General features: G+C 32.1%; 1 protein-coding gene across 3 annotated transcripts in view; it reads left to right on the top strand.

Annotated features, from left to right (window-relative positions):
• DMXL1 (Dmx like 1) overlaps nucleotides 1-27,016 on the top strand; it is a 131,369-nt gene that overhangs the window by 40,012 nt on the left and 64,341 nt on the right. For all 3 annotated transcript variants that reach the window (XM_031938849.1, XM_012542615.3, XM_031938842.1), the window contains exons 12-24: nucleotides 44-728; nucleotides 818-939; nucleotides 2,055-2,144; nucleotides 2,233-2,335; nucleotides 8,380-8,499; nucleotides 8,874-9,089; nucleotides 10,933-12,627; nucleotides 14,496-14,606; nucleotides 15,078-15,247; nucleotides 16,471-16,568; nucleotides 17,785-17,950; nucleotides 21,129-21,390; nucleotides 21,989-23,082. In XM_031938849.1, the coding sequence (XP_031794709.1) occupies nucleotides 44-728; nucleotides 818-939; nucleotides 2,055-2,144; nucleotides 2,233-2,335; nucleotides 8,380-8,499; nucleotides 8,874-9,089; nucleotides 10,933-12,627; nucleotides 14,496-14,606; nucleotides 15,078-15,247; nucleotides 16,471-16,568; nucleotides 17,785-17,950; nucleotides 21,129-21,390; nucleotides 21,989-23,082 (4,932 nt within the window). The remainder of the gene's footprint in view (nucleotides 1-43; nucleotides 729-817; nucleotides 940-2,054; nucleotides 2,145-2,232; nucleotides 2,336-8,379; nucleotides 8,500-8,873; nucleotides 9,090-10,932; nucleotides 12,628-14,495; nucleotides 14,607-15,077; nucleotides 15,248-16,470; nucleotides 16,569-17,784; nucleotides 17,951-21,128; nucleotides 21,391-21,988; nucleotides 23,083-27,016) is intronic.

Genomic DNA, 27,016 nt, shown 5'->3' on the forward strand with positions numbered 1-27,016 from the left:
ACATATTGTAATGCATATATATATATATTTTTTTTAAATCTAGGTGTCATTTGTTTCCAGAATTCCAGTAGCTTTTCCTACGGGTGATGCAAATTCTCTCTGCAGAAGCATAGTCATGTATGCTTGTACCAAGAATGTTGACTTGGCTATTCAGCAAGGCAAACAAAAACCCTCTGGTCTCACACGTTCCACATCAATGCTCATCTCTTCTGGTCACAGTAAATCAACTAATAGTTTAAAATTAAGTATCTTCACTCCTAATGTCATGATGATTTCAAAGCATGCAGATGGATCCTTGAATCAGTGGTTAGTCAGCTTTGCAGAAGAATCTGCCTTTTCTACAGTGCTCAGTATTTCCCATAAATCTAGATATTGTGGTCATCGCTTTCATCTTAATGATTTAGCTTGCCATTCAGTATTACCATTGCTACTAACAACATCCCATCACAATGCATTGAGGACACCAGACATTGACAATCTGAAACAGCCTTATGATGCTTTAAACTCTGAGGAAATTTCATTAGGAAAGCCTAGTAGAAGTACTGTAGATGTAACATTCCAGGATCCAAATGCAGTTTATAGTGAACTTATTCTTTGGAGGGTTGATCCAGTTGGGCCATTGTCTTTTTCTGGAGGTGTTTCAGAACTTGCAAGGATTAATTCTCTTCATGTTTCGGCCTTTTCCAATGTGGCATGGCTACCTACCCTCATACCTAGTTATTGTCTAGGTAAGCATCATGTTTTCTTTTTTATTCAAGATAAGAATCTAAACACTATCCTTTATTGCTAAATTTAAAATGTTCATCAATCTTTTTAGGTGCTTATTGCAACTCTCCTAGTGCTTGCTTTGTGGCAAGTGATGGGCAATATTTGAGATTGTATGAAGCTGTCACTGATGCCAAAAAACTTTTATATGAACTATCCAACCCTGAAATTTCTGTAAGTGAAAGCTTTCTCTATAAATCCTGTAAAACCTGTGTTACTTTTAATCTGAATTTATTAATCACACAAAATATTGATTAAATTTTTGATTTTTATGTAACTAATGCCTGGAACATAAGAGAAACTTAATACACTTTTTTGATTGATTAAAACGAAAGGAATGTTTATATGTAAGTTATATAAACCTGTTTAAATTTTTAATCTCAAATAATATATGTAGTATAAATTATTAGATAGAACATGCTTATTTTCAGGATTTGGTTTTGGTGTTTTGTTTTGATCCAGTTGTTGTTCTATTCAACCCAGAAATTCCTTTGTATTTATTTAGTATATATACTGTATTAACTTATCTAGGAACATATATCTCCTAATGCCTGACACATGTATGTGCTTAATAAATATTTCATTCATTGAGTAACTATTAATTTTTTTAGGATAACATTCATAAACTATCATAAAAATAATTGGATTGTCATAAATTGAAACTTTGATTATCTTTCCTATTCTTTTTACCTGTTCAGACCAACAATTTATCTGCATCTTGTAGTCTTAAAATTCCCTCTCAGACATTGAGAAATTAAGTAACTTGTCCAGTTTCATATAAACAGTATGGGAATTGAACATGGGAGTTGAATCCAAGTTTTCATGATTGCTTTCTTCTACTATTTTTGGCTGCCTTTAACATGGTGATAAAAGTAGTCTTTTATTACTAGCAAAGATGTATATAATTTTAACTTGTTTCCAAAGGCCTCATCATATTTCAGAATAACTTTTTACAAAGCATTGACTGACCACTGCAACTTTTACTTTATCATTGGAGTCAGGCTTATAATACTACTGGATTTGAAATTTTCTCTTAGTACAATTAATCATATCCTCAATTATTTGATTCCAATCTACATTGTAGTGCTTTCCAGCAAGGTGCATAGACTATAATCTTGGAAGGGACCTTAAATGGATTAGTTAGTTGGTTTTATATAAAATTAAAGAAAATGGGATTCTCAGGCTCTTCCCCCCCTCCCCCCCCACTAACAGAGTGCTCTTATAAATGTTGATAATTTTAATGACCTTTGTAACTGAGTTAAGAAAATATCTTTTTTTTTTTTAAACAGAAATATGTTGGTGAAGTGTTTAACATTGTAAGTCAACAATCAACAGCAAGACCAGGATGCATTATTGAGTTAGATCCTATTACTGAACTTGTAAGTTTACAGTTTATTCTGATTATAGACAGTTTAGGTAAATGATTTGCTTGGCAATTTATATTGTTATTTATTTGTTCACATTCAGCATGGCAGAAAAACACAGCTGCTTCATGTTTTTCAAGAAGACTTCATTTTGAATACCCTAGAGAAGAAAAGTCTGGGAAAGGGCAGCATTTTATCTGATTCTGGTAAAGAAAAAAATTTCATAAGTAAAATTATAAAGATATTTTAAATATCCTTTAAATCAATTTGTGGCTAATATGCATATGTGCATGTGTGTACATATATGTGTGTGTGTTTGCCCTACTGCATGCATATGTGGATATTTGGCCTTGTGCAAGTGAACATTTTTGTCAGTGACTTGTATGAAAGCAGAGATGCTGTGCTTTTCAAATTTGTAAGTAATATGAAAATGGAGAGGGATAATAGTCAACACAATTAATGATAAATGAAGAAGCAAAAAGAGTGACTGACAGCCCAAATCTAACAGAGATGTATTTTAATAGAGTTTAAGTTTAATATAAAATTATAATATAAAATATAAAATAAAATATATAACTAGATAACAGTTTGTATGGAAAAGATTTAAGAGTTTTACTTGACTTCATTCTTAATATAAATGAAGATTATTTTATGGTGACCAAAAACATTATTTTAGACGACCTTGAGAAAAACCTTCACTTGCCAGATTGCCATGCTTGCATCAATGAATCTGTCTACATCTGGAACATTCTGCTGAGTTAGGGGGTTATTAGAATTGGGAAGAACGTTGCTCAGAGAATGAAAACCAGGATGATGAGGGACAATGCACATAAAGATTGGTTGAAAGAACTAGAGATCTGTTTTAGCTTGAAGAGATAGAGGCTTAGAAATAACGTGATTCAGCTTTTTTCAAGATCTTCACAAGGTATCCTTGAAATAGAAGGATTAGATTTGTTTGAGCTAGTCCCAAGTCCCCTGAAGGACTGTGTGTGAAAGTTATAGAAAAACAAATGTGGGTTTGAATTAAATGAAATCAGTTATCATAGAAACTAAGGGATCTTGTTAATTCTGAAATTTTTTAAGGAAAATATGCTTAATGCTAGCTTATTAAATGTCTGTTTACATGGAACATTATGTAGATCAATTAGATAATGCAAAATTTGCTCTTTTTCCATATATAACATAAGGTTTTCCTCCAGAAGGTTAACCTTTATAAATTGATTGCCACAACAAGGAAACCAAAAGACTCACAAAAGCATTTTAGTAAATTTCTGAGGAAGTGCAAGCTTCATTTCATCTTACGTAATGGTGATCTGGAGATCATAACATTTCAGAAATCAATTAGATTAAAAATGATGAGACGGATTCCTTGAGAGCCCTCCTTAAATAGTAGAACATCAAGGAGGAAGTCCACCTTATATTCCAAGGTCTTGGAGTACTGAGGAGAATGGGAAGTGTTAAAGTAATTTTCTAAAGATCATTCATTCCAGGAAAGCAGCTGGGGAGGGAGTAGGAGAGGGGTGGAGAGAATGATGAAATGATCACAGCATTGAGTTAGAATGTAAACTGTTCTGTAAAATCTTAAGACAGAAGATATAAAAACATGAGCAGTGGCATCTTATTAAGTTTAAAAGAAGTAGTAGAGAAATCAGTTTAAAGAAAACAGTACAATATCCAGCTAAGCAAAGGGCATTTAATGATGAAAATGGAAGTACCACAAAGAAAAAAAAAATGGAATTTTTATTTTAATAGCTGTTTAATTCATCTAGTATAGTGGAACCACTATTTTTGGATTATAATTGAAGAGTCTTAGTGGCACTGAAGAGAATAAAGATGGAATTGTGTGTGTTATGTGTATATATATATATATATATATATATATATATATACATACACATATTCAATACACATATTTCTGTCTATAAAGTATATTCATTCTAAAGCAATACACTTGTAAAGACATTGAGGGACTAATATACAAAGAATCTGAAGGAAAAAGGCATCCAAAGGCATAGGAACAAAATCTTGGACCTAATTAATGCTGAAAAAATTTTACAATTTCACTACCTGCTAGCTAATATGTATAGCTATTTTTTTTTATTTTTTATTTTTTTTGGTAACAAAAAATCTTAACCTTGTATCCCTTTCTTATAACCCTTCCCTCACCCATTAACCTTGTTAAAGGTTAACCTTGTAACCCTTCCCTTGCCCATTGAGAAGGCAAGCAGTATGGTGTCTATCATACAAGTAAAGTCATATAAAAGATTTCCATATTGGCCATGTTGCAAAAAACAAAGAAAAACGGTGAAAAAAGTATGCTTAAATCTGCACTCAGAGTTTATCAGTTCTCATTCTGAACATAGATAGCATTTTTCATCATGTATCCTTTCGAGTTGTCATGGACCATTATAATCATCTGTGTAGCTAAGTCTTTTACAATTGATCATTATTAAAATATTTTGTTACTATCCACACAAAATCTATACTGTGATCCCTTTCACATCAGAGAGGTAAAGAGAGTAGTACCCTCACAATCTGGAAAATCTGTATAAATATTTTTGGCCCTCCCTTTGTATCAGAGAAGTCTTAGAGCTTTGTAGATTTCCTTCTCTTTTTTCTTGATATTATACAATATTATCTGTATATTTTATGTATTTCTGAGTTTATAAACTTTTTTTGTGTAGTCTGCTGACCTTCATGTGTCATCTGTAGCTTCTTATTTAATTTCTTATTCTGACTTATGTTATATCAAAGCTATGATAGGAAGGGATAATTGTACATGAATTAAAGCCATCCTTGATAATAGTATTAGTAGGAAATAAGCAGGCTTCAAAATTAATTGAGAGGTGTGGAGAATATAAAATTCTTTTGTGCTGGCTGTTTATTAACCACACAAAAAAAAGGCAACCTGATTTTGTAGAACAAAATGCTGCTAACACAGGTCTTTTTTATAATGTTATTTCCTACTCATATATCAAAATCATTTAAGATACCTTAGAAGATAGAGTAGTGAAAATTAGCTTGTTCTGTGACCCTCTTACACTAAACATCATTATTCTTGCTAAGGGTATTCAGGCATAATGGTGGGTTCAGGATAGAGTCCAGGTTAAGGATAGTAACGTTTTCCAAATGTCCATTTGCAGATGTCATGGTACTGATTGCAACAAGATCCAGAAAGTTTTAGGGACGCTTGAAAAACATCTCCAATCACTCATAAAGAGTTGACTTGTCTGTCCACAAAAGAAAGACTAAATGAATGAAAAGTCTCTTCCCTAGATTTAAGAATGCACTTGGATGGACACACCAAAAACTTTATCTAGTAATGTGCACATCTAAGATACATCTAGACAGTAAGTTAATTTCAAGATCAAAGAAAGAGGAGAGGGGGCTGGATTGATTTTAGGAAATTATTTTCTTTTACTGATTCCAATATTCTCAAAACAGCAAATTCCCAACTCTTCAATGTAACACAAGATTGTAGCACCACTGCCTCTGAGAAATTAGAGTATCACACAGAAGATGGTAGAGAAGTACATGGTGGATCTGAGTATGCATCAGTATACAAGCAAAAAAGTACTCTGGTAAAATATAGATATATAACAGGAAAAAAAGATGGACTGGCAAGAACTAGGGTTCACAAGGGAACATCCAGAATGCCTCACAGGTCCCCTTTAAATGAAGGAGGAAGCAAGTGAAGATTCTAAGCACATTGAATGGATCCCAAGTTGAACTTTTACAGAGAACATGGAAAACAATTGCATAGGATCTGCAAGCATGGATGAGAATACAGTCTTTATCAGTGAAGGGAAATCCCTAATTGATGAGATCACAAATTCATTTTAGAATTTGAAAAACATAAGAATATATATATCTTCAATCATTATTGTGTGATACTAATCAAATTGCAAACATGAAAACATCAAAGTCTAATAATTTAGTCTTTATCTTCACATTTATGCAGTTTAAAGTCAGCATTATCTAATTTTCCTATGTAATATTCCTTGAAAGTAGGTTGGATGATGGCCAGAATCATAAGTCTCTAAGGAAACTTAGAAACTAAGTTTAAAAGCAAAAATACCTCATTGATATAGAGAGATAATATTTACAAAGCATTGTCTTTAAAATAACTATGTGAAGAGGTACTATAAGTAATGTTTCGTATTTGATAAACTAAGACTTAAAAGTTTGTGACTTGTCTGTTATTATGACTTATTAAGGTTCTGAAGCATCATTTAAAACCAGAAACCAGATCCAGGGTCCAAGTCCAGGATCTTTTTTTTTTTTTTTTTTTTTTTTACCTTTTAAAATGATATTTAAAATTTAAAATTTTATTTATTATGGTAGTATAATAAGAATATGGTAGTATAATAAGAATACCTTATAAAAAATATCCCATCGTGTCTATTCTGTATTTTTCCTATGAATATAGACAGAATCCAGAGACTCGAGCTTAGAGAACATGTAGCCTAAAATAACTCGTAGCCAATTCCTGTTTGTTCGCATTTCCTGCCTTATTTGCAGGACCCTCAAGAAATTCACCTTAGGCCTTGTATAGTTTTGTTGTTAGGTTTCTTGTAGAGCTTTTGAGTATTGTTTCTCCATGCCTCCCAATGCAAATACTGCTGCTAGTTCATTTGGAGACACCATCTAGGACAATGACATGCATGGTAACATGGAAAGTCAAACATTTCCTGGACTCTTCAAAGCCAAAGGATCTTACTTTGCTCAAGGGAAAGGAGAACTGACCAAAACTGAAATTGACAGTCTCCCTCCCTGACCTTTCCCTTAACTCTTTTTTTCAGGGATTTGATAGAAAACCACAATCAAAAAAAGAGAAAATCACTGATTTGATAGAGGACCACAATCAAATTTCTAGGAAGAAATCTCATTCCAGCTACCTCTTTGCTTTTATATAAAATCCAGAGGGTATAATGAAATGCCACAGCTAGTTCGAATAGACCTCTTGTCTGGTGTCATTTTACTTCACTTAATGGTTTTAAAAAACTTTTTACACTTAGGTAAGGTGAAGATTCTTAACCTTTTTTGGTGCTGTGGACCCCTTTGGCAGCCTATGAAGATTATCTATCCCCCTTCCTGGAATAATGTTTTAAAATGCGTAAAAAAAAAAATGTAGGATTATACAGAAACCAATTTTTTTGAAAATAAAATGTTAATGAGATGATTCAGGCCAGTTCCAATGATCTTGTAATGAAGAGAGCATCTATATCCAGAGAGAAGACTGTGGGAACTGAGTGTGAATAACAACACAGCATTTTCACTCCCCCTGTTGTATGTCTGCCTGCATTGTATTTTTTTTTTTTTTCCTTTTTGATATGATTTTTCTTATGCAGCAAGACAGCTGCATACATAACTCTAGGATCTTATAATATTGCTTCTCAAGGACATGAGTATAGGAATTAGTCTTAATAAGGAACAAGTGCCCTCTGTGATCAGATAGTAGGAGGAACTAGGTGATGAGACTGTTATCTTATGAGGATTAGAGTGGTGCAGGTGAGCGAATCCCCTAAAGTAGAAATTTTGGTGTGTAAATGTTTAGAGATTATGGAGTGCAGTGGTGAGTGAATATGTATGTATGTATGCATTTTTTGGTACACATGTTCCTTGTAAGATATATTCTGTACAGTTATTTTGAATTTATTACAATTTGACATTTAAAGCTTCAAAATGATAAGCTGGTCTAAATTGACTTCATGTTATTCCTATTTGAAAATTTCTTACTATTGAAATTGTGATGGCTAGGTAATTTTATGACTTTTTGCTATGATAGTCATATGTCATAGTATCAGTAACATTTTCAATTGACTTTTAAAAATTAATTCGGTTCATGAAATATAAGCATACTATAGGGATGTTAAATAATCCATCAAATCCATATCCTTGTTAGAAAGTGGAAATTTTGATAATTTTCTTATGTTCTATCATGTTTGATGGAAATATTTTTTAATGTGTGCTAAATAAAAATTTGTTGTATTATTCTTTTCTGTTTGTTTTTTTGCTAAGGCAATTGGGGTTAAGGGACTTGCCTAGGGTCACACAGCTAGGAAGTGTTAAATGCCCAAGGCCAGATTTGAACTCAGGTCCTCCTGACTTCAGGGCTTTTGCTCTATTCGCTGTGCCACCTAGATGCCCCACTGTTATTCTTAATGATTAATTATTTTTAACTTTTGTGTTTAAGAATTATCTTTTATTTTTTAAGTTTATAGTAAATAAAGCCTTTTAATACCAACAGGTACCCAACCTAATGGATTTTCTGAAAAATTCTACTTAGTTGTCATAGAGTCTACTCAAGACAACCACTCATTACTTCATATGTGGAATTTACATTTAAAATCAATTCCTGTCTCAGTAGGTAAGTAGTCATTTTTTTTTTTTGAGGTAAAGTAAAATTTTAGTTAATATAAAGTTAATAGAACTTTTGATTACCTTCCTTGTTAGAGTCATACAAATGTTAAATGATAGTTAAAACTATATATAGAGAGAGACATAAATCTATACACACTTTTTTTTGGTGTACTATTCAATTGATGGTCTCAAACATTCATTTTCTTGCCCAAATTAAGTTTGATGGAAATTTTCTTGTTATATTTAGATTGTGATATCAGTAGCTTAAGTGAAATTTGTTCTATATTTATTTACAAATTGCATTAATTTTTGTTTTAAAATATTATTGAATTAGGTTTTACAAATATATATATGTACATATTTTTATATGCTATCTTTCAGATGAGAAAATAGATAAAAGTGTGTCTGGGACAGTATCACAACAAGAAGAGTTTTCTTCTCCAGAAAAGATCCATTCTCCTTTTTCAAAGAAATATCAGGCTTGCAGAGAAAATCTTCAAAGTACTAGTAAATTGACTCTTTCTTCAGAAATGGTATATAGCCAAGAACTGAATTTGCCAGAAGGAGTTGAGATAATCAGTGTTAAACCATCAGCAGGTTTGTGAATCTTAAGGAATAAAATACAAAAATCTTAGAATCCTTAAGTATTTTACATATATAAATATTTTATTAAATATTCGGATATTCATATATAACTATTATTCAAAAAACTGAGGCAAGAACAAAGAAAATAAAGTTAAGTAACTTGATCAGGTGCTTTAAACCCTTTTATCCTTTTCTCAAATGCTTGTTGGTATAATTTGAAATATTTGTAACTTGAAAATATTTTTTAAAGATTATATTATTACTCTTGCTAAATAATATCCTATTAATTTAAACTAAATCTTAGGATACTTTTTTGTGATGACCACATATTTAAAATCAGTTGGAGTCAGGAATTCAGGTTAGGGGAAAATCTTCGATCTTTATTCTTAGTGGAGGTGAAGGGGGATCGGAGGTGAAGGGGGATTGAAGGGGGATCACGATAGCAATATGAGCAGCTGCAACAAGAGGCCAGCCAGCAGTCTCTTTCTGCCCTTCTTCCTCCACCCACCAAAATCGTTATTTCCTATACAACACATCAGGCTTGCACAAAGAGTGGGTGGGGGCCATTCTTTCTCTAAGCATATATATTAATAGAATATGGTCCAATTACTATTTAGCCTCACGTGCTTGGGATCTCAGTGCATCAACTCGAGCTTCAGCCCATTACACTTTTTATGGGAAAGTTTCTAAGGGATTTAGGCAATCAATTCCTAAGGTTTGCAGGAAAATGTCTTTAAAAAAATAATAAAATTCAACATTTTTCAATAAAATTCAACATTCAACAAAACAAAGTTTACTTATTTACCTCTTAGGAATGTCTGTAGGAGTGTTATGCCTATTCTTCTGCTTGCCTTCTTGCATTGAATATTATTAGTTCTCTATAATGTAGTCATTTCAGTTTCCTCTTCTTTTCCATAACTTCACCTCCATTTACCCCAATTTAGTAACTACTAAAATGAATATTCAAATTTAAAAAAAAAACTATTACATAATTATAAACTCCAAATTACTCAGTATTTTTAAAAATGCCTATATTAACAGGGAAGGGATGAGAGAAAAACAAGTACTATTACCTTTCACTCTGAGGTCTTTCTGTATATTTCTTTTTTGTGGAGGGAGGTTGGACAAGATATATATTAGCTTAATTCTATCTTTTCCAAAATTTTGTGTGAAAAATAGGGTAAGACTGTTGAAAGTGAAATTAACAAAATTTGAGAAAAAGAAAATAAATTTGAGAAAATATAAAATAGCCTTTTATTTTCTGAACGTACAATTCTAAGTTCTGTTACTGTTTGCCCTGTTTTCTTTTAATTATGTTTTATTGTTATTGTTTTCTTTTAATTAAAATACTGCTTATAGAAAAATTATGGTTGACAGAAACAATAGTTTAAGTCTAGGGTTGACTTAACAGGAAAAAAAAAAAGGAAATTCCATGGCAAGGAACTTGTTTAAAGTTTTTTCTTCTTTAAAAAATGAAACAGAGAGAGAATGGTTTTTTTCTCTTTATTTTATTTTGAGGGTTTTATTTTAAAGCAGAGCCATTAGGAAAAAGTAGATAAACAAAATTTTTTTCAAAGTCTCCCAAATCACATAACGTTATTGCACTTTTCTTGTACTAACTGCTCACCTATTTACTTGGAGTCTATTTTTTCTTAACATTATACAAAATCTATATTTTTGTTTTTTTCCACCTAATGTTGAAATATTTTATTTTTTAAATAAGCACCAATATCTAGAAGCACTGCTTAAAACTTTTAATGGTACTCTTCTGAAAGAAGAACAAACTAAAATTTAACTAAATAGGATGATTTATTTATTAATTGTCTGCCTAAGGAATAATTTGTTTTTGTTTTAGGACATCTAAGTTCCTCTTCCATATATCCAGTATGCAGTGCTCCCTATTTATTGGCAACTTCATGTTCCGATGAAAAAGTGAGATTCTGGAGATGCAGAGTAACAGCTGTAGAGACTTCAACATCAGAGAATACTGCAAAAAATAATCTTGAGTACATTTGGGAAGAATGGCCTTTACTCATTGAGGATGGACTTCCTAGTAGCAGTGTTGTAACTATTCCTGGCAGACCAATAGAAGTTAGCTGTGCACATACAAATCGTTTAGCTGTAGCCTACAAACAGACTACATCTAATGATAGATCTTCTCAAGACTTTTTGATGCATGTAAGTATTTTTGAATGTGAGTCCACAGGAGGTTCATTTTGGATCCTTGAACAGACAATTCATTTAGATGAATTAAGTGCAATGTTGGATTCTGGTATTAGTATTGATAGCAATTTAGTGGCCTACAATAAACAAGAAGTTTATTTATCTAATAAAGAGCATATCATGCCATATACAAAGCACTTGGTTCACTTAGACTGGATGTCTAGAGAAGATGGTTCTCATATACTTACTGTAGGAATCGGATCAAAACTCTTTATGTATGGACAACTGGCTGGCAGAGTTCAGGAACAAACTGGTAAAGAAGGCTTGACATTCCCATTATGGGAGAACACTAAAGTTTTGTCTCAGTCTAAGTTTGTTCTACTCCGCTGTGTCGATTTGGTTTCTTCAGTAGAAGGATCACCACCTTTTCCTGTTTCTTTATCTTGGGTACGTGATGGTATCCTTGTGGTAGGAATGGACTGTGAGATGCATGTTTATTCCCAATGGCAGCCACCTTCCAAACAAGAACCAGTGATGACAGGCTCATATGATGGAAGTACTCCATCTATCATAAGTTTAGTGAAACCAAGTAATTCATCAGGATCTGGTTTACACCTATCAAAGAAAACATTAACTCGTTCCATGACTAGTCTTGCACAGAAAATTTGTGGAAAGAAAACTGCTTTTGATCTTGATGTAGACATGGAAGATTCAGGTCTTTTTGAAGCAGCTCATGAACTCTCTCCAACTTTACCTCAATATCATCCCTTGCAACTTTTAGAACTCATGGATCTTGGTAAAGTGCGTAGAGCTAAAGCCATTCTATCCCATCTTGTTAAATGTATTGCAGGAGAAGTTGTGGCTTTGAATGAAGCAGTATCCAATCAAGAACGCCGGCTTAGATCTGTTACCATTAGTGCAAGTGGGAGTACCACAAGAGATCCCCCAACATTCAATAAAACTGAAAATACAGACTATACAGAAATAGATTCAGTACCCCCTCTCCCTTTATATGCCTTACTTGCTGCAGATGATGATAGCCCTTATACTTCATCTTCAGAAAAATCCAGTAATTGTAGTCACTTAAACAAAACAAGTCAATTACATGATGAAAGTTACAATGAGCTTTTCCAGATATCAGCACTAACTACTGATGATATTCATATCTTTGAGACAGAAGAAGAAAATACAAAGCCCAAGGTTATTGATCTTTCTCAGTACAGTCCAACTTACTTTGGTCCTGAACATGCCCAGGTTCTTTCAGGCCATTTACTTCATTCTAGCTTACCAGGTCTCAACCGGATGGAACAGATGTCTTTAATGGCCTTAGCAGATACTATTGCAACTACAAGTACTGACATTGGTGAAAGCAGAGACAGAAACCAAGGTAAAAATAAATTGTGTTTTATATTTAAATAATTTAGATGGCACAGTGGATAGAGCACTAGATATTGAGTGAGGAAGACGTGAGTTCAAATGTGACTTCAGAAATGTATTAGTTTTGTGACAGCTAGTTAAGTGACTGTTCAAGTCATATAACCTGTCTGCCTTAGATTACTTATCCATAAAATAGGGATAATTCACAGGTTTGTTCTGAGAATAAAATGAAATAGCCTTTGCAAAACTTAATATGTCTATAGACATGCTAACTATTAACATTGTTATATATTTTATTATTTAAAATTTTTTTCATTTAAAATTTTAAAATAGTTTAAAATTTGGAAGATGTTGATCATTTCTATACAGTGCTTGCCCCCAAAATTTTGCCATGGAAAGCATTTTGAGATTTGAAATACTTTTGAAAAATTCATTATCATCCAAATGATATGGAGTCATGGACTTTATCATTACTTCCAGAAAAAAAAAAAAAAAAACAGTTCAGGGAATTTTTAGAGCAAAGTAGAATTAGTTATAATGGTATTATATTCAGTGTTGGAAGGGACCTTATAAGCCACTAGTTTTATCTCTAATTTTATGGATAAGAAAGGTGAGATACAGAGAAGTATTACTCAATATCACATAGATGGCAGAGATTCTAACTTATATTCTCTGACTATAAAGTTAGTGATCTTTCCACTGTACCAGTTGTTTTATCTTATAGGGAGAAGTAATAAAGTAGGAGAAAAATCTTGGCCATACATAAAAGGGCTATATTGGGAATTTCATATTTAATATTGTAGAAAAAAATAGTATACTTGACATCCATATTTTCCTTCCATAATCTTTTTCTTGTAGTACAAAACAGTTTGAGAAAACACTGTCTTGGAAGGAAAGCAGTTGATGTAAATATATTCTTAACTCTGTTTTCATTTTCTTCTCTGAAAAGGTTGTAGTGGCATAGTAGGGAGAACACATGGATCATAAAGTCACACCTAAATTTGAGTTCCAGCACATTATTTGTTATATTTGATTCTAGCCAAATCATTTAATGTTTTAGTACCTTAGGTTTCTCATCTAATATTACTAAAAATATGTTATAAGGAAATCTAAACAATCTTTTTATGTTACTACAATTATTTAATCTAAAAGCTTTATAAACAACAATTCATTAGAGATAAGTTCAAATTACAGCTCCAAAATTTACTCATTATCTGATAGTGAAAAATTTCATTTCTTTAAGCCTGAATTTCCTTATCTGAAAGCTGATGACAGTAATAGTTATACTTTCCATTTCAGGGTAATTATGGAAAAAATTATTTTGTTAACATTAAAGATGGTATAAGATTTTAGTTTTCAAAGCCCTTTTTGTTACAACAAGAGACAGTGGGGGCATTATTATTTTCATTTTATAAATAATAAACCTAAAACTCAAAGACATTTGTTATTGGCCTATTATATCTTTTGACTTCAAGTTCAGGACTCTGTGAATATGCCAGAATGCTTCTCAAATATTGTATGATTATGAATTTCATTAAATTCTATATACCTTGAACAAATGCTTGATAATTTTCCTTATTCACAAAAAAGATCAAGTATGCCAATATAATTAATATAATGCCAATATAATGAAATAAATCGCATGTAACAATGAGAAATCTCTAAATCTTTAGATCTAAATCTTTAACTTATTTTATACTCAACATTTTATATTTTCAATTTAACAATTTTTATCAGTTTCTTATATGCTTAGTATCCTATTGGTTAGGCTTATCATGTCAAGTTGTGTACCATTATCTATGCTACCTGCTACCTACATAATTGTTTTCTGTCTTTATTCCAGTGAAAATAAGTAAAAAGGTTATTTTTTGTTCAAAGGTGGAGAAACTCTTGATGAATGTGGCTTAAAATTTCTTTTGGCTGTTCGACTTCATACTTTTCTCTCAACTTCCCTTCCACCTGTTTATCGAGCTCAACTCCTTCATCAAGGTAATTTTGTAGAAGGTTACTTAAAATGGATATGAGAATATATTTAAATGAGAAACTTTCCTTGTTTATGATAATCATGGCAAGATTATTTGGATACACTTCAAATATGTTGTAATTTTATGAAATATACTTTCCTTAAGACTTGTTTCTAGTTAATAGGAATTTTTATAGTTAGTGGTCTAACTCTGAAGTTGGGATGACCTGAATTCAAGTTTTCCTTCTGATAGTATTAGTTGCATGACCATATGGGAAAGTCACTTAATCTAATGTTTCAGAGAAGTTCCAGGACACCTGCCAGTCTGTACTTATGAATGGAGTTTCAAATTGAGAGTTCCTTAGTACCATTGAAGTCATAGATCCTTTCACCAGTACTACAAGTTTCCCATCTCTCTTCAATAAAATTATTGTGAGATGGAGGTTTTGCTTTTAACATTGAGAATTTCAGTGTTCCATTTGTTTTGCTATCCTCAGGTCTCTCTACTAGTCATTTTGCCTGGGCATTTCACTCCGTAGCAGAAGAAGAGTTACTGAATATGCTGCCTGCTATGCAGAAAAATGATCCCACCTGGTCAGAACTAAGAGCTATGGGTGTAGGATGGTGGGTTCGAAATACTCGAGTTTTACGCAAGTGTATAGAAAAGGTAAATACTAGAAATGTAGTATGAAAATGAACTGTAATGCTACCCTTTCTCTGCTGTAATACTTTCATATTTTTCCATTGTTTTTGAAAAAAGTAAACAAGCACTTTTTAGTCAATTACACTTTAAAAAAATTGCTATGACTTAGCATTGTGGAGCTAATATTAGTTTATATTAAACCTTGTGCTAAATAAATAAATACTAACTCTTTTGTCAACAGAGTATAAGCCTTTCATATGATGGCCATAACTTTGTGTTGATTACCCTGTCCTCTTGAATCAGTGACTTACTTTTGTAAAGGAGTTGGTTGGGATTTGAGGTAGTTTTAAATAGTCTAAGAGAAAAAAGTTTAACTGATATAGCTAGATAGAAGTGATTTGTTTTAACCACTACAGGGAGTAAGAAGAACTTCCTTTACTAATACTAATCATAAACCCTCTATAACTTGTAAAGTTATGGCCAAAAAAAATTCCTCACTTCTCTAAGGTAATTCTAGTCCTGGTCCTTAGAGGAGAGACATGGAATCTGTCACTAGATCTGTCCTATACCTGAAGTATTTCCAACTTTATAGGATCTGTCAGAGCTTACATTATGTTGCCATCGACTTCTAGAGCCGCAGTCTGTCTTCTTGCCATTGTTAAAGTAGAATTCTAATGCAAAGTAGAATTTTAATGTAATGTTGAGATTATAATAAAAAAATTTATCTAACTATAACAATTGCAGAAAGACCTTGCAATATTGGTTGGATTTCACAGTCAGATATTTAGGTTTGAAACATTATTTTCCTTCCAGTGCATTAGATTATAGGGAAACTCCAGTATGAGTATTGTAGATTTTCATTCAGAGGCATATCATTTTTTCATTTTATCTTTATATTAATTGAATAATTTTAAAATATCTTGTTATAAAAACTTTATTAAAAGCTTTTTGAAAGTATAAATACTTTAATATTAGGATCCAGGACTAACTCAAAACTGGATGAAGATTAAGCTGTTCTATCTTTTCTTATCCTATCCTATCCCATTCCATCCTATTCTTTTTAACTTAGTCTGTCTTTTAAACTATATGAACTATAAATACATAGCTAGATAAAGCACACAAATAATTGCACATCTTCAAATGGATAGCATTAGTACTTTTTTTTTTTTTTTGCTTTATAAAAAAGATTTTTCCATGTGTATATATGAAAAACATAAAAAAGTATTAAGTATGGTTTCTGATTACAGGTAGCAAAAGCAGCTTTTTATAGAAAGAATGATCCATTAGATGCTGCCATTTTTTACCTTGCAATGAAGAAGAAGGCTGTGATATGGGGTTTATACAGGTATGGCAAAGAGTTATTTTTTAAATTAGAAGCATTTAATAAACACTAAATATACTGGGTAAGGAATTGTATTTTCCTCTACTTGGTTTCTTATCTGATATAGCTATTAAGCAAAAAATGTTTAGGCTAATACAAGGACATGAGTGACATTCTGTTCTAATATTTTAGTTTACTTTTTGATGCACTAGAAAGAAGCACAAGATTTAATCTTTTCCCAGAACATTAGGAAATGAAGTAAATTCCAGGCAGTTAGAATGGATGACTTGGAATCCATGGAAGCAACCTTAGAACCAATTTAGTCACTAAATTTCCCAAGGTGCTTTAATAAGATATTATTCCCTGGACCTTTATTGCCCAAATTATTCAAATTAAATTGACCCTCTATGCCATTAGTAACAGTGTTCACAAAGTAGGAAAAAAGATGTCTTTTACAGTACAAATTTTGAAATTAATTTAGAAGGCAAAATCCTCAGGGATTTTTTTTAGATTTTCGGTGGTTTAAGTAATGTGCTCATAAAAATCATTTGTTAAAAATGTTTGTGGCAGCCCTTTTCATGGTGGCAAGAAACTGGAAACTGAGTGAATGCTCATCAGTTGGAGAATGGCTGAATAAGTCATGGTATATGAATGTTGTGGAATATTATTGTTCTATAAGAAACGATCAGCAGGATGATTTTACAGAAGTCTGGAGAGACTTACATGAACTGATGCTAGGTGAAATGAGCAGAACCAAGAGATCATTGTGCATGGTAAATACAGTATTATATGATGATCACTTCTGATGGACATGACTTTTTCCAACAGTGAGACCAGTTTCAATGATCCTGTGATGAAAAGAGCCATCAGCACCAATAGAGAAGACTGGGAACTGAGTGTGGATCATAATATAACATTTTTACTTTTTGATTACTTGCCATCTAGGGGAGAGGGTAAAGGGAAGAAGGAGAAATTTAGAACATAGGGCTATGCAAGGATCAATGTTGAGAAATTATCCATGAATATGTTTTGAAAATAAAAGTTTTAATTTAAAAAATCATTTGTTAGACTTTGTTCAGGAGGCAATTTAAAATGATTTTTTGTTTAAAGATTATATGTCATTGTGTTGGGTGGCAAGAAATTATTGTTGGCTGCTTATTGTTTGGAGCTATTTCCTAGGTTGGAACTAGTGCCCCAGAAAAGTTCTAATTCTCAGATATTTTATGTTTTTGTTCTTTAGATCTCAAAAAGATACCAAGATGACACAGTTTTTTGGACATAATTTTACTGATGACAGATGGCGTAAGGCAGCGTTAAAGAATGCTTTTTCTTTACTAGGCAAACAAAGATTTGAACATTCTGCAGCATTTTTTCTTCTAGCTGGTTGCCTGAAAGATGCAGTGGAGGTAATTAGTAAAATGTGTGTGTGTGTGTGTGTGTGTGTGTGTGTGTGTGTGTGTGCGTGTGTGTGCGTGTGTGTGTATGCACAAACAAAATAATTTGTGGTAGGTATAGCTCTTAAAATATCTTATTTGTGATGCTACTTCAATTTCTAATTTCATTTTAAATTAAAATTATGTTATGCCCAATGTTTTGACCTAATAATTTATAACAATCAAAAATTTATATAGAGATGTAGAAAACTTTAAGCATTTACTAAGCACTTTGCCAAAAGTTGAAAGTAGTAAAAAGATTTGGTGAGACTGGAAACAGTATAGCATAATGTCTTAAATACAGTGGGACTTAAATTTATATTGAATTAGTTGAATTTGGTTGATTATACATATCAGCGTAATGTTAAATAAAACATGGTATTTGTATCAGAAAGCTACCAAAGTAGCATTGTGCTGACTTTGGGGAAAAAAATTAGGAAGGGTTGGTGGAAGAGATGGCATTTGAAATGGAAGAGATGATATTCAGAATATCAATAGGAATTCAATAAGTATGTAAAAGAAGATTCTACAGGAAGAGAGTAGAATATAGTACAGTATAGACAAAGAGAGTAGTACTAGCAAAATTATGGAGCTGAGAAGGTAGCGATTGTGTGCAGAAAATGACAAGTAGTATGTACAGGCTGAAGTACAGAGACACAGAGTATGATTGATATAAATAGGACTGGCCCTGTGATTTCACAGACAAAAACAACTACCAAATGAATAAATTGCTCCTATCAGTGTATGCCCCCACCTTTTCTGAAATTCTATCCTGAGAGAGCATTAATTGGTTAAACTGGATGGATCACACAGCCAGCATATATCTGAGGTAGGACTATTAGCTGGTTGAACACTTTCCACAATAGCTGCTGCTATGATATATTCTTAGGCTACAAATGAGAATTCCAAGTTTGAACTTCACATAATTGTACCAGAGAGCCATTTAAACTTTGGATTTTTTAGCTGAAGGGTAATATTACTAGGTGATGTTATAAAAAAGATTAATCTGTCAATAGTGTGAAGTCTGAATTTGAAGGGGGGAGGAAAATAAGAAGACCTATTTGGAGGTAGTAACTGGGTATATACTATGATGGTAATAGGAGTAATAATAGAGAACAGGAATATGAATACAAGAAATTGCTATGAATATGAGATATTCTAGAAGTAGAATGCATAGGATTTGATATTTAGGTATAAATAATAGAGGGTTGAGTGTTTCAGTTGTAGGTAGCATGGTAAATATTGGTATAGCTAAGTAAAATTATAAACTCAGAAGGAAGAAACAATTGGGTTTTGTGGAAAAGACAGTATAGTGTTGAAATTGAAGTATCAGATAGAAATCACTTTACCTAGTTATAGAAAGGAGTCTAGAGCTAGAGAAGAATTCAGGGCATCATTAGTAAATTAGAAGTCATAGTTCAGTGATTTAATATTAAAGCCAAGGGAGTTTATAGTATTATTGAACTAAGTGGGAGAGAAAGAAGATCTGAGGATAGAACTTTAGGGAATCCAAGGAGATAAAGAATGGTCCTTTAGAGTACCTATCTATCCAAAAGAGTCAAATCTAATGAGGACTTGTATTGCCAGCAACTAAGAAATTTTTTAATTTTTATTTTTAATAGAATAAAACTTTATTTTAAAACGTAAAAGTTCATGTGGTACAAGAAAAGTAGGCTCAACAGGGACAGCGGTTGTCATTTATGAACTCCTGCCCAAAGACTTGAGAAGAACTAGAAAAAACATCCTTGACTCAGAAGCCAAAGGAAGAAGAGAATACTTATAGAGAGACGATGATCATCAATTTCATATACTGACGAGAAGTCAAAGAAGATATTAGACTGAGGGAAATAAATGAATCTCAAGTCACTAATGACTCTGAAGATAGCAATTTCATTAGAGTAGTTCTAAGATCATAGAACTGAAGAAAACATGCACTAATTTATTTAAGTTTGATCAGGGCAGGTATTTATTTCAGGCTTTTAGTTGGTTTATCTACCCATTTTTGTTTATTATTATGTCTTTGGTCTGTAATTTCTAATTTACTAGTTCACTTCTCATGTTTTTAATTTATCTTTTTTCCAAAGCATTTTGTGGGGACAGGTTAAATAGAGGATAAGATATTGTAAAATGTTCATGACTTTCTATGGGAAGATTCATGTGAATAAGTGAATTCAATATTTGAGCCCCTCATCATTAATAAACTTACATAGTCGAGAAATACTCATTGCTTACTTTGGAGGGGCTTTCATTTTATAGAATGGAGCAAAATATATAATTTAAAAGCTCATATCTATAGATGCTGTTCTAAACCTATTTTTAGGAGACGTTATCTCAAAAGCCATCAAATACAAGTTACACTTAAATTAGAATCCTTTTTAAAACTTAGCCAACAAATGGTCAACTAGCTTTGCTTGAAGATCTCCAGAGAGGGAAAAGTTCTCTAGCTTCCAAGGTTACCCATTCTATGTTTGGACAGTTCTGGTTTTTAGGAAATTTTTTTTTTCTTTCCTTAAATCTAAATGAGTTTCTTTGCAACTTTTACCCATTGGCCTTAACTTGTCCTTTTAGATTTAAAAAACAAAAACAAAAAAAACCAACTAGTTCATTTCCCCCCTAGGAGAGCTCTTTTATAGGTTAAATACCTCACTTTCCTTCTTCTAACCTATATATACACCCAGAATTTAAATCCGTTCACCCATCCTCCTTATCCTTCTGGATATTGACTGATTATCAATTGTCAATTAACAGTAGAATATTGTATCAAGTACTGAAATTCCAGGGGCAGCTAGGTGGTGTAGTAGTTAGGGCACCAGCCTTGAAGTCAGGAGGAATTGAATTCAAATGTGGTCTCAGACACTTGAACACTTCCTAGCTGTGTGACTTTGGGCAAGTCACTTAATCTCAATTGCCTCAGCAAAAAAAACAAAAACAAAAACAAAACTGAAATTCCAGATGTCCCTAGATTGGTTATGATCTATTTGTTTTTTATCAATTACAAATCTATAACCTTAGCAGGTAGTATTTAGTATTATCTTTAATTTTTTTCAACTTTTTTTCTACTAATTTTAGAAGCTTAATACCTACTATACTTTTAGACATAGAAAATTTGATCTTTAGTATTAAAAATAACAAAACATGGCTTTATTTTTAGGTTTGTCTAGAAAAATTGAATGATGTTCAGTTGGCTTTGGTAATAGCAAGACTTTATGAATCTGAATTTGACACATCTGCAACATACAAATCTATATTGCATAAAAAAATTTTGGGAATTGATTCTTCAGTCAAAGAATACCATTCAATGAACATGAATGTACATGATGATCCTTTCCTTCGAAGTATGGCATATTGGATCTTGGAAGACTACAGCAAGGCTCTAGATACATTAATAAAACAACCCATGAAAGAGGAAGAAGGTAATATAAGATTATGATTTGTAATTATGAATTTTACATATATTCATAAAGTATTCAGGCACATTGTCAACACTATGCTGAATGTGTATAAAACCTGCCTTCTAGAATCTTAGTCTAGTTCAAGATAATACTTATATCCATTGTGTGTAGTGTATCTGAGAATATCTTAGAATATTTGTTGGTTTTTGTAAAATAATTAAATGTTTTAGGAAAAGTTAGACCTTAGGGGAAAAAATATACTTAATAATATTTCCAATTAGTCATTGTTGTTTGAAAAGATTGGCAAAGTGGTTCTAGAGATGGAATCAGTTTACCATTTCCATTTACCTCAGACTAAATCACAAAGAACAGGTAACTTATGGGTGTGCTCCTGAGTGTGTGAGGGGAATAACGAAAGAGTTTGTGATATGGGTAATGTTAATTTGATACTCTGCCAGTACCATTATTAGGCACAAATTTATTGATTTGCACCCGCAAAACAAGTTATAACTTATTTGAGCTTATTTTTTCCCATACTATTACAGATCAATTACTGTAATACTACAAATTTAAGAAGTTTCTTTTGGATTTTGTATTCATATAGTTGATTTATTTTCAGATCAAGGCATGGCATCTTCTACCTGTAACCCTGCAGTGTTTAATTTCTACAATTACCTCAGGACGCATCCACTTTTGCTGAGACGCCATTTTGTTTCTTCTGATGCATCTTCCACACAAATATGCTTAACAGGAGAAAATGGATTAGCAGGAAAAATTAATTTAAGTGAGAGAAGATTGTTTTTCACCACTGCACATGCTCACTTAAAAGCTGGTTGTCCCATGTTGGCTTTAGAAGTATTATCAAAAATGCCCAAAGTCATCAAGAGGACAAAACTTTTTTACAGAACTTCTAGTTTTCCAGATACCAGTAAAGATTGTTCTCCTTCTTCTCCATTAAAGTTAGATACAAAGGATTATAAATCATCTAGTATCGATTGGTCTGAGTGTGTGATAAATGGTTTGAGATCTTCTTCAGATGGTTTATCAGATAAACAATCAAATTCAAGTCTTTCATTTGATTGGAGCCAACCAAGTATTGTAGTCCAGGATGAATCTTTGGACCTAAAGTGGGATAGTGATAATGATGTGGAAAATGAGGACACAGCTCTCTCAATGAAAGAAATAAAACCTTTGCAGATAAAAATGGATGAAAAGATAAATGAAACAAATTCTAGCTACACAGACTCTTTCAGCACAGTTGAAAATGATATCTTAAATCCATCAGAGGATATCATTGCTGTACAATTGAAATTTAGAGCATGTTTAAAGATTCTCACAATAGAATTGAGAACATTATCCACTGGCTATGAAATAGATGGTGGGAAATTGAGGTACCATCTATACCACTGGCTTGAAAAGGAAGTGGTAGCTCTTCAGAAGGCTTGTGACTATTGTTCAGATGTGGAGGATATGCAGTGTGTTTTTAGTGAAAATGTGGATGAAACTGTATTAAATGAAAATACAAAAGATTTATTTGATCCACCTAAAGTAAATCAATTGAGAGATAATTTCCAAAAAAGACGACAGTGGCTTTTGAAATATCAATCTCTTCTAAGGATGTTCCTTAGTTACTGCATACTACATGGATCTCATGGTGGTGGCCTTGCCTCTGTGAGAATGGAATTAATTCTACTTTTGCAAGAATCTCAGCAGGTATGTAACAATCCATTTTTTTCTAAACATGCATAAAAGACAAGCTGAATTTCTGCTTTCTGTGCTTTTTTTTTTTTTTTAACTATATCATGTTTTGGCATTGGAATAATTGCCATCTACTAAATGGTATCTACTAAATATTGATTTCATAATGTGAATGCCATGGATGTGAGAAAAACCTTAAGTATTTTTCAGCACTGTGTAAGGCAACTTCCACATCATGGCAATAGTCAAGTAGAAAAACTTAAATAAATGACCCTTTAAATATCTTTCTATGCAAAATATTCTGCTAATGGTAGGGAAAATAGAAAGATTACAAAAAATACCCTATTGGAGTTTAGTCTAATAGAGGAATAAGATACCAATATCATCATAACATGCAATATCTAAATACACGTAGAACTTTCTAACAAGAAATGTTATTTGATGTGTAAGAAGGCAAAGGTTTTAATTCACTGTAATGGAAATTGGTCAGCTTGGTAAAAAAAAAAAATAGCACTTTGCTTGGCTTTAAAGGATGATTAGGAATTTAACACATAAAGTGAGGGAATGCCTCCCTTTTTCTAGAATGTTCTAGAGACAAAGAATCATCTATTTTAGCTGTAATATAGCTTGTCTAAAGTAATGACACATAGTTTAAAAGGAGTTTGTACTAGTTTGTGATGGAGTTTTAGTATATAGCATAAGAATTTACTTTATTCATTGAATAGTAGGAAACCTTTAGAGAATTTTTAGGAACAGAAAGATTTGACTAGCTTAATACTGGCAGCTTTATAAGAGATAGATTATTTGTCAAGAGGATGGACAGAAAATGTGAAAGGGGCAAAGTTTACTGAGGAAATCTATTATTGGATTCTGGGTAAATGGAAACGAGGAGCTTGTACTAGCTTTGACATGAGTAAGAATAGAAAAGAAGTAAGAAGAGATTTGATATTGTGGGTATGGAATTTACCAAAACTGTTTTGGATTGATTACAAATTGCTGAAGCTTTGAAATGAGATTGTTAAGGAAAAGAAGAGAAGATAACCAAGAACCAACCCTTGGAAAATACATCAAAGGATTGGAAAAAAGATGAGGAATCAGTAAAAGAGGCTGGGACAGAATAATTAGAAAAATAGGAAAAGAACCAGGGGGATGTGTTATCTCTAGAACCTTAGGAAAGAGAATATAGTAAGAGGCAACCATATCAAAAGCTCCAGAGAAGTTAAGAAGAAAAGGAAATAATTTAAAAGCTATTGGATTTGATGATTAGAAAGTCATTTGGGAAGAAAGAAGGCTTTGAGAACTAATGATCTGAACAAGAGTAAGTGATGAGAAAGCGGAAGCCTAATGTAGAATCTCTCTTTTCCTCTCCCCACCAAAAATGTCAAGTGAATAAAAGGAGAAAGCTGGGACATTAACTGGATGGAATAGCAAAGGATGATTTATTTAGGTGGGAGAGAATTAAAATAGGCAACAAGGAGACAAACCTATTACTCTTTGTAGATAAGATGATTTAGAATCCTAGAGAATCAACTGAAAAAGTAGTTGAAATAATTATCAACTTTAGTCATTACAGAATATAAAATAAACTCACACAAACCATCAGCAGGTCTTTATATCACCAACAAAGCCCAGAAGCAAAAAATAGAAAAATTCCTTTTATGATAACTGTAGACAATAGAAAATACTTGGGAGTATATCCACCAAGACAGACATAGGAACTATATGAACCCAATACAAAACACTTTTCACACAAATAAAGTCAGATCAAATCCTTGAAAAAATATTAGTTGTCCATGGATAGGCCAAGTTAATAAAATAAAAATTACAATTATAGCAAATTAATTTACTTAATGCCATATCAATGAAAATACGACAATATCTGGAAAACAAAAAGTCAAGAATGTGAGGAAAATAAATGAAAATAAATGCAAAGAAAGAAAGCTGTACCCGATATGAAAATATATTATGAAGTAGCAATCATCAAAACTGTTTGGTACTGGATAAGAAATAGAATGGTAGATGAATAGAATAAATTAAGTACACAGTAGAAAATGACAATCATAATCTAGTGTTAGATAAGGCCAAAGACCCCAGCTTCTGGGATAAGAATTCACTACTTGACAAAAATGGTTGGGAAAACTGTAAAACAGTACTGCAAAAAAGACCTATATCTTATACCATATACCAAGGTAAAGTCAAAATGAGTTCATGGTTCTAGATATAAAAGGTGATACCTTAAACAAATGAGGAGAGCAAGAAATAGTTTGCCTGTCAGATCTATGGATAAAGAAATAATTTTTGACTAATCAAATGATAGACCTGCATTACAAAATATAAAAGTAATAATAACTATGATTTCTTCCAAGATTAGAAGGAAAGAAGAAAACTTGGATACATCTTGTACAGCAAGTATCTCTAATAAAAGCCTCATTTCTCAAATATATAGAGAATTGTTAAACTGTTAAGTAAACTTGTATTTATAAGAATGCAAGTTATTTCCCAATTAATAAATAGTCAAAGAATAGGAATAAGTGGTTTTCCAATGAAGAAATCACAGCTATCTTTAATCATATGGAAAATTACTCTTAATCAATATTGATTAGAAAAAATGCAAATTAAAACAACTCTTGAGATACTATCTCACACTTACCAAGTTGATATAACAGAAAAGGAAAATGATAAATATTGAAGAGGATGTGGGAAAATTGGGATACTAACATATTCTTGATGGAGTTGTAAACTGATCCAAGTGTTCTATGCCCAAAGAGCAATGAAATTATGCATATCCAATGATACCACTACTAGATCTGTATTTCAAAGAGATCAAAAATAGTAAAAAGGACTTACTCATATATAAATATTAATAGGAGCTTTTTTTGTGGTGCCAAAGTATTAGAAATATTTTGGGGATACCTATCAATTGAGGAATGTTGAACAAGATGTAGTATATGAATGTCATGGAATCCTATTCTGCTATAAGAAATAATGAGCAGTCTTATTTCTGAAAAACTTAGAAATACTTACAATAACTGATGCAGAATGAAGTGAAAAGAACCAGAACACTATACACAGTAATAGGAACATTATGCATTTGATTAGTTATGAATGATTAGCTCTCCTCAGCAATACAATGATCCAAGACAATTCTAAAGGACTCGTGATGGAAAATGCTATCTATATCTAGAAAAAGAACTGAATTTTAACTGGAGCATAGAGTATTTTTGTTGATTTGCAAAAGATCATAAAAGGCAAAGCTGCATGAGGAATAGCTAATATGTTGGATAACAGAATCAAGTTTCAAAAATATATTGATAAATTAGAAAAATAGTCCAAAGGAGTAAAAATGACAACAATTTTCATCTTCTTGACCTTAAAAATTTCAATTGCACAAGCCCAAGCTGAGAACAAAGAAAGGCTTAAGGCTTTTTCTTAATGTAAACTCAGCATGAATCATTAGTATGATGTCAGTAAAGCTAAGGTTGTTTATAAGTAGTATGTTGCCCCAATCATAGGACATAATTATCACATATCTTAGTCAGATTATTCCTGTATCATTATGTCCAGTTCAGAGCACTTCTCTGTCAGTCTAGCCAAAAGAAGGTAACCAAAATTGTGGAAAGTATAGGAGCAATATCATAAGAGAGTTTATTGGAAAAACTAGGCAATGTCTTGTTTAGAAAGGACATTGATCAGGAATATATTAGAGCACATCAAAAAATATGAAAAACTTTTAGATGAAAAAGGAATTGCAATTTTAAAAAACTTCAGAATTATCGGTAGAAATAAAAATTTTAAATTTCTTTTTAACGCACAGTTTGGCTTAAATTATATATAAAAAAATTTGAATAATTAAAAACATTTGAAAGTGAAATGAGCTTCCATGTATGATATAAGATCCTCATTAGTGGAAGTGTTGATGCATCCCATGTATCAGAGATGTTATAGAAAG

Source organism: Sarcophilus harrisii, chromosome 1, assembly GCF_902635505.1.
Source record: "Sarcophilus harrisii chromosome 1, mSarHar1.11, whole genome shotgun sequence".
In the NCBI taxonomy this organism is placed as follows: Eukaryota; Metazoa; Chordata; class Mammalia; order Dasyuromorphia; family Dasyuridae; genus Sarcophilus; species Sarcophilus harrisii.